Raw genomic sequence first — 9,163 nt, 5'->3', positions numbered from 1 at the left:
TTTCTGTTTTTGTAATAAGCATGGATTGCTTTTATAACCATGACCAGATTTTTAAAAATTCACAATAATGAAATATAATTTCAAGATATGAGAATAGTTCCAGTACTTTTCTAAATCTTCCTTTCTTCCTTCCCTCACACCCTCCATCTGTTACAACAGAGTAACCTTACTTATTTCAGGTAACTGGTATGAACATCACCACTCTCAAACATGGGAGAGGATAAAGAATTCGGCACAAAAGGCTTTTGCGGAACCAAAAGAGATGTCCTTACATCTATAAACTAAAACTCATCCATTTTGCTCACAGACAAGCATCTCAGACTAGCATCAGGGGCTTGTTTATATGTTCTTCGTACACAGTTCTAACAGACGTTGGCATCTGCATTAAAGTTCACATTTAGAAGAGGCATTTAGACGATAAGAAAGGGCCCGCCACAGGCAGACACACAGGAAGCAGTGAGAGGTGGCAGAGGTGACAAGCGAGGACAGAGCCCAGACAAGGCTGCCACACCTGTCAGTCAGCACAGGGACTCCTTAGGGTAGAGCACACACCCTCCGCCTCCTTACCAAGTGCGGAAGACACCCCTGTTTCCAAACTCAGAGCAGGATCACAGTGACAGCCTTGAGGCATCCAGGCCAGGCTTAACTGTACCCCAGAGAACCAAACATCCAACGCTCAGGCCTTAAAATGAAATAGAATACAGGCCTATAGTTAGGATCATCCACATTAAACGTGGGTACCTTCAAACACAGCTTCAGAGTCTTGGTGATATAGGCCAGACTAGGGAATGAGGTTACATTCTTATCTGTTTCTATCTTTCCTACTTTTGTGTGAAACAAAGTTGATTTTATTATCTGTCAATACCTTCTGGTTCCAGTATCTCTTCTTTAACATCTGATCTTATAATTAAGATTTCTTGCCTCCATGACCCTTCGACTTGTTTTTCCTCCTGGTTTCATAATATTCCTTAAATTAGAAAAAAAAGAAAAATTAGAAATTGGAGACTAAAGTCCTAACAAACTGTTTTTGGAGGGGCTGTGTTCTTTTATACTGACCATTTTAATCTCTTCATAAAAGGGGTGTTTAACAAGCCCAAACTTTTAAATATGAACAGAATCAAGTCAAAAGGAGATGAAAGAAATGGCATTCCTGGTGAAATAGGTCAGATGATTTTCAGACTCCAAAGTGTCCTGATAGTTTTATGTGATCCAATCCAGTTCCTGAAAAAACCCTGCCAACAGGTAACAGGTCTTTGAAAGCTTTTGAAGCCAAAGGCTCCCCACCAGCCAGCCCATCTCTTACTAAGTTCTCAGCCTCATTAAGAATGAGAAACAGATACCACGGCACCAACCTGTCTACGAGAACACAGCGAGACAAATGTAATTGCCTGTACGAGGAATATAAGTCAGCAACTCCCAAAGCATTCATATTTACACCCACTCCATTTTGGTTGTCTTTCCTTTATAATTTGCCCATACATCGATGTCAAGTGTATAATTTCATCTGGGGCTTTATCAGTTACCGCCCAGAGCCATGATTATATGGTGCAGGGAACTTCCTCCCCCTGAGCGAGTCTATCTTTAGTATCTTCTTAATAGTTACTTCTTACATGTAAAATCAAAAGGAAAGTCTTGGTTTTCTTATGTGGCTCCAGAATCACTAAATATAACATTTAGAAGCCATTTATCAACTGAAACCATTGACTTTTCAGCTGCCACTACCATTTCTCAAAGCAAAGTGTTCTTATGCCTTCCCTTGGCTATTTTTTTATCAAATTACAATGAAAATTTTAGGGACTTCTGTATTGACCATTCAATCATGTACTAAGTTCGTCTTTCATCTTGCTGGTGTCCAGCCTAATTAAATAGAGATGAAACTGAATTTTGAATACTCAGAACCACAGCAAGAGGCATAAAGGTATGATTTCCGGAAGAAGTAACTTTTTACAAACAAAAAACGGCTCTCCAATCTACGATTCAAAAGATAATTTATTAGTCTGAGAAGAGGAGTCACACACTATACCCAGTAATATGTTTCTTTTATTTTTGTTCCTTTATCTTAAAAATATATTTAAACAAGAAACAAAGATAATATTGAATTTTCCCATAAATTTTGCTTTCTTATTTACAGTGTTACATTGTAAATAACATTCCATTATACACAAATTAAGGACTGTGCATTACTGTATGTTCTCTTTACATATTCTTTCATAATATAGTACACACAGCTCGAAGCTATGCAGTATTTAAGCTTAGAAAAGCTTGAGGAAAGAAGTACAAACTTTATCAATAAGACTATTACTTAAAAAGGTTCTGACCTTAATTCTCTGCTAGATTGTTTCACTGAAACCATTCTTTGTTAAAGAAAAATGCCCCATATGAGGGATGAGAACAACAGTTTAAGTTACCATAGGATCCACTTAAACTGGCTAACAAATAAAAACACTTTGTTACTAGCACTGTTATCATATGGAGCATGGCCACTGTCAGTCATTTCAACAAGTAGATTGCAGTTCCGACATGTTATATCAAAGACAGTTGGTACCTCTTCGTGAAATCAACAATGTTCCCTGCAACTTTAGGTTTTACTTGTAAACAGTTAAAGACACATTTTGGGAAGATGATTTAATCATTCTTGGACTGAGGTTACACAATAAGGAGGAGTTTCTATTTCATCGAAGGAGAAGCAAGCATACGCACTGCACGTGCGCAAGGGCGCACGCATACGCACGCACGCACACACACAGAGTCCCGCTCATCTGCCCAAGACGCGCGTGTCACCAAGCGCTAACTACAGCAGCACTAGTGTCGCGAGCGATGCACGAGGCTGTGACAGGAATTATAAAACGAGGAAGATAAAACATCCAACTTCGGTTAAAACCCTGCGAAGCTCGGGTTCTGAAATGCCGCTCAGATGCTCTGTGTTCAGCCTGAAGGTTCAGCTCACTGGGCTCTCCAGGCGGCAGACCCCACCTTCAATCGCCACGGACTGTCCGGCTACCGCACCGGGAGGGAGTCTGGAAATGTGAGTCTGCAGAGGAGGAGACGGAAGACTGTTAGAGGTGCCAGCTGTGTCCCCCTGACGTGCGACAAAGGCGGAGAAAACACCAGAGCATCTTGGCTTCTCTTTGCTTCTGAGCATCTACAGGCTGTGCTGGCGGGTAACTCAGGTGCAGACAGATCCTGTTTGTCCAAATCTCAGGGGATATTAACTGAGTACCTACTACCTGCCAAGCACAGCACTGGTAGCTGGAGACAGAGACCGGGACAGCCCAGGCCCCCAGGAGCACAGAGCTTACAGTTTAGTCACACTCAGAACACAAGTGGTTTTAAGGCCACCTGTATTGAGCATATTCCAGTTACCTGAAAACTACCAGTTGATATACATTTTGTCCTCTGAACATTAAAAGCAACTGAGAATACCCGATTCATGTTTATTCCTTCAATTGACTCCTTAAAGGATTTAAATAGCTTACAAAAATCAGATCACTCAACAACCTCAAGTGAGGCAATGAAAAAAAAAGAAAAATAAGAACTTACAAAAATAAGTTAAAGACAGGCATGAGTTAACACACAAAATCTAGCCTGAGTTCTGTCCCTGTGCTAGAGGCAGACTGCTGCCCTGTCTCAGAGCTTCCCAGTGGCCAAGACCAGACAGGGGTCCACATGGTATAACGGGATCACACAAACCAACCACTCAAAGGAGAAAACCATTCCCGGCACAGAGTCCAAGGAGCCATTCCTCTTGCAGGGCTTCACCCACAGCAGGTACCGTGTATAGTGGATGAGTGAAGACAGCGGTTGTACAACAAGGAGTTTTGTAGGGCTGAACATTACAGCATCACTCAAAGGAGGCCAGCAGGAAAAGCTCTTCCACAAGGGGTCAGGACCACGTCAGCCAGGAATTCCTTTTTTTGATGATCTGGCTTAATCCAGGGATAGATAAATGTCGGAGTTTCTAAGAAGAACAGAGGGACTGTATATCCTTCAGGTAATCCTCTCTGATTCTGCTTCTCCACACAAACTTTTCCTGAGGACTGAACCCAAGGGAGTTCAAGTCCCAGAGTGAACTTGCTGGATGCAGCTGGTGAGGCGGCCAAGCCTGGGGTGGGTCTGACATCCTCTCACACAACCAAAAATAAAGCAAGCATATGCTTTAGATGGAGCAACAGGTAAGCTACCTGGCTTTAGTTTGACGGTGGGGACTGTTCTTGGGTCTCACTGCACTGTCCTATTAGAGGAGCTGACATAAGTCAGCAATTTGGAAAGCTCTGGAGAACAGAAAATGTTCTCTGGGTACTTAGCGTTTCTGTGCGCAAGGCAGGAAGCCACCTGTAACCTCCAGGAGGGAGGCCCGTCAACTTTGGGGTGGAGAGCTGGGCAAGGCAGTCCATGTGGCACCTCCTGGGAGGTGAGTATCACTGAGTTTGGTCACCAGGCTCACGCCTCTGGGCACCCTGTCCCAGAATCTGGCCTTGTTATTGCATCTGAAGGCTGTTTAGTGCATCTTATTACGTCTTATAAGTACGGATATATTATACCCGAGAAGTCCACAGTAAGACACATTTGTGGATCTTTCATTTCTTGTGATGTCTTATTGACCTAGCGGGAGAAGTTTGAAGAGGACGTGTTGTTTGATTCTGCTACCCAGCAGCCCTTGTCACATCAGGCACAAAATGCTCAGATCCACAACTCCCAGGGCTCAGTGTTGATGGGGCCCTTTTATTCTTTCAGGGATTCATTAACATGAGGTCAAAGAATTTTTTTCCCTGAGAGAGGAGAAGCCCCTTAGTCTATCTCATCTCTCATCTCACCCTCCTCAGCCATGAAAGAGTCACATGGCTAGGACAGGGATCAAGAATGTGGAAAACAATATGGTGGTTCCTCAAAAAATTAAACATAGGATTATCATACGATCCAACAATTCCACTTCAGGGTATATACCCAAAACAAGTAAAAGCAGGGACTCATATATTTGTACACAATGCTCATAGCAGCATTATTCACAATAGCCAAAAAGTAGAAGCAGCCCAAATGTTCATCAACAGATAAACAAAATATGGTCTATACATACAGTGGTATGTTATTCAGCTTTAAAAAGAAATGACATTCTGACACATGGTACAACATGGATCAACTTTGAAGACTAAGCTCAATGAAATAAGCCAGACACAAAAGGACAAATACTGCATGATTCCACTTAGATGAGGTACCTAGAAGTCAAATTCACAGGACAGGAAGCAGAATGGCGGTTGCCAGGGGCTGAGGGTAGGTAGAATTATGGGGTCATTACTAAATAGGCATACAGTCTCAGTTTGAGAAGGTGAAAAGTTCTGGAGATGGACGGTGGTGATGGTTGCACAACAATGTGAATGTACTAAATGCCACTGCACAGTACACCCAACATGGTTAAAACAGTAAATTTTATGTCATGTATATTTTAGCACAATTAAAAAAAAAAAAAAAGAAGAAAGCAGAAATGACCATTTTCTTCCTGGTCCAGAACGGTATTCTATAAGATGGCATTAAGAGAAGGGGTTAGCTAGGAATGAATCCATGGTGCAGACCCCAATGGAGAAATATTAACACCAGGTTCTGTTCACAAATAGGTTGAAAATTTCCAATCAGGTTACTTAAGATATCTGTCCCTAAAAGTGAAGCTCACAGGAAACTCGACCCTCACATTTCCCAGAGATTCAGAGAGAATCCAGTGAGACTTCCTGGCAGGCCTGGTGGTCCAGGCACCAGAGGCAACAGAGAATAAATTAATTGTTAAAAGATCAAAGAGCGACCATATGTCCAAGCAGACAGCCTGCAACTTGCCCAGGGGAATGTCAGTCTTAAAGCAACTGATTTTTCTGCTGAGCATGAAAAAGACCCAGGACTAGAAGGAAGAAACTGCTGTCCCACAAACCAGGGGACTTGATAGCAATCCTCTGAGATTTACAGAAACACAGATGGCCAATCCAAACTTACCTCTAACATTCCTACCCACACCAAGTTTACAACAGAAAAACATCTAAATAAACTGAGCTAAACCACAAAGTGTCAAGGAGAGTTAGGAAGGAAAAGAAAAAAGAACTGGAAAAGATGACAAAGGTCTTGAGATATTTATTAATGGTACATGGACAAAATACTTCAAAAATACATTGAGATTTGTATAAATTGAGCTGTTTACATAAGACAGAAATGCTCAACCAGACAAACAAGTTGTTAAGATTAACTTCTCAGGATTACTGCTTCCCTAAATTATCATCTAGTCAAGGGGGATTTTGCAATTACAAAACACACTGGCATGATTTTGGTGTTGAGGGGAATAGAATGGTTAACCGTCCAAATGTATGTCAACACTTCACCAGTTTCATCAATCAACATGGTCTTCTGACTCATCGGAAAATAAGTAACCTTGGCCTGAAAAAGTTTGAGCCAAGATGTATTTGAAGCTTTCTGTGGAAATTTCAATGGAGCATCAAATCATATTATAAACAGTGGGGGCTGTTTAAGAGAATATTTTATATGAGTGTTTATCTCTAAAAGTTCTTTTGGAGAAGTGGGTTTGAATTCCTTGAGCCTAAAAATGTCTGTGGACAGTTCACCACTGTCTACGATGAACTTGTATGCCAGCATTTAAAAGTGTAATAAAGTATTTTATATTGGGTGTGTAAGGACTGTGCAGACTCTAGGGTGTCCTACAAGCATAAGACCTTAACAAGGTGTCTTTAAAACCATTTAAGTAGCAGTGTACTTTTATTGGAATTTGGAACTAATGAGAAATAGCACATGAAAATGGTAGATGCCAGAGCAGCGGCATTTTGGGTATTCTCCCTCCATTCCTTCAGAATGCCTCACCCATACACCTCTCTAACGAGGATTCCGTGTCTCTAATATCCTTTTCGATTCTTTCCCCGGGAAAGACGTCCTTGACTGGATCCTCCTCTAGATCTAGAAGCCCTCCTTCTAGCTCCTACAGCTCCCAGCTGAGCATTTCACAGCTTGTGATGTAACTGTCCGGGTTTTGGTTTGTTTTGAATTTTTGAATCTCTGTAATTGAAAGCCAGCTGGAGGCAGGAGTTTGTCATACACTCACCTCTGTATTCCCTGCACCTGTCAAAGTGCCTGACACAAAGGCACACTCTGGAAATGCTCATTGAGTGGAGAAGTGACTAAAGTATACCCTTCAGAGCTATGTTTATGTACAAAGAATCTCAGGTGTTTTAACTCGTGTGACCAGTCAGTTTGGTTAAAAAGTCAATCACACTAGTTTGTTATAGTAAAGATTATTTTTAAATAGATTTTTTAAAAGTATGGACTGACTCTATTTTCCCACTTTCCAAGTGATTATGCTTTTAGAATGGAGATAGAGCCTTAGATTCTGCAGATGCTAACAGTGCCGAACCAATGGAACCCAATGGCCTTGGAGTTAGAATTCTCTGCTTTCTTGCTAATTCCCTGAGTGACCGGACAGATCCTTGAGGTTAACACTCCTAGAAGAACTATCACCTTGTAAATTAAACTGTCTATTCAAAGCCAACAGTCTTAGGGCTGTATCTTTCTATAAAACCAAATACATTGCATAATAACATATTTAGCCTGAAGACTTCAAAATGCGAAAGTGAAAGAAAAAAATAATACAGAAATTATATAATTGCTTGATATCCTAATCACAATCTAAGTAGTAGCTGAGACTTCCTATCTTTCATACTCGTGTCTTTAAATCTTTTGAGACTACCTTAGTGACTGCTTTTTGTGGTTTCCAGGAAAACCATAAGCGCACAACTTAATTTTGAAAGTCTCAAAGCCTTCATTTAGTGGTTATATTTTAATCCATCTTTCCACTCGCGGGAGAGTTGCTTGAGATCTGCCACAACAGTCAAGGGAAGATTCTCTTAAACAAGTTATTATCCTCCTTTGGTGGGGTCAGGGACATAAAATCTAGACAGACACAGCTCAAAAAAAAAGCTCTTGGAAATATTTTATTCATTGGTTTCATAATTCTGAGAGTTTGGTTTTCTGCCTTTAAAAAGAAAAAGACAACAGTTTTTTCATTGATCAGTGGCTAAGAAAGTGCATGTAGCACACAACATATAGTGTCCAATTCTAAAGTTCATCTACAAAGGCAGTTTATCATAAGGGCTATGTGCATGGGTTACAGGATCAGAGCACCTTGAATTCTGGGCCATCTCTTCTTCCTGGACACAATGCTGGACTACATTTCCCAGGCTTCTTTGCAGTTAGATGTGGCTATGTGACTGCAATCAGGCTGATGGACTGAAGTGATGTGTGCCACTACCAGGCCCAGCAGAAAATCTTACAAACCATTCTCCATGCACTTTCTCTGATGACCTGAGGCCTAGGTGATGTAAGGAGCTTGGGACCCTGAATCATAATTTGGAAGAGAGTCCTCTGCCAATCAGAAACCCCAATTTGTATTTTATGTGAATGAGAAACATGCTTCTTATTGTATTTGAACAACTATACACATATATTCTGGGGTTTGCTTGTTACAGCAGCCGGAGTTATCTTTAACAACGATTCCATCCGGGCCTCTGCACTTACTAGCTATGTAAACTCTGCTGGTTACTTAACTTCTCAGGACCCCACCTCTAAAATAGCTATACAGTAAGTCCCCTACATATGAACCTTCAACTTGTGAACTTTCAAAGATGCGCACGTGTGTTTGCATGTAATTACATAAGTTAGTTCATGCGTCTGGCGTACACTGTCACATGCGTGCATCCTCTACAAGTGGTTGTGTTTTTGTGTACTTTACTGTACAGTACTGTATAGAGTACTGTAGTACAGTGTCTTTATTTCAAGCCCAGGATGTCCAGAATCAAGCGTAAAAGCAGCGGTGATGTAGCTCATACTGCTAAGAAGCACCAAGACATAACAATGGAAACAAAAGTAAAAATAATTGAGAGAGTGGAGCGAGGCGAAAAGATGGTAGATGTCGCTCGTTCTTATAACATGAATCATTCAACCATCGGCACGATTCTGAAGAATGAGGACAAGATCATGAAACATGTGAAGTCTGCTGTGCCAATGATGCCAACAATAATATCGAAGAAGCGTGGAAAAGTGACGGAGGAGATGGAGAAACTTCTCAGCGTGCGGATGCAGGCTCACATCAGTGTCGAGTCCCGCTCAGCTTAATGGTGATTCA

The 9,163-nt window shown here is 41.3% G+C and overlaps 1 protein-coding gene across 1 annotated transcript in view; it reads right to left on the bottom strand.

Annotated features, from left to right (window-relative positions):
* Positions 1-2,012: 2,012 nt before the first annotated feature.
* TASP1 (taspase 1) overlaps positions 2,013-9,163 on the bottom strand; it is a 242,379-nt gene continuing 235,228 nt past the window's right edge. Inside the window, exon 14 of the mRNA XM_082670290.1 lies at positions 2,013-3,031. Coding sequence (XP_082526416.1) covers positions 2,939-3,031 — 93 coding nt within the window. The 3' untranslated portion in view covers positions 2,013-2,938. The remainder of the gene's footprint in view (positions 3,032-9,163) is intronic.

The sequence above is a fragment of the Grampus griseus genome (genome assembly GCF_964374135.1).
Source record: "Grampus griseus genome assembly, chromosome: 14".
Classification (NCBI taxonomy): Eukaryota; Metazoa; Chordata; class Mammalia; order Artiodactyla; family Delphinidae; genus Grampus; species Grampus griseus.
This window is presented reverse-complemented; position numbering and strand designations above follow the sequence as displayed.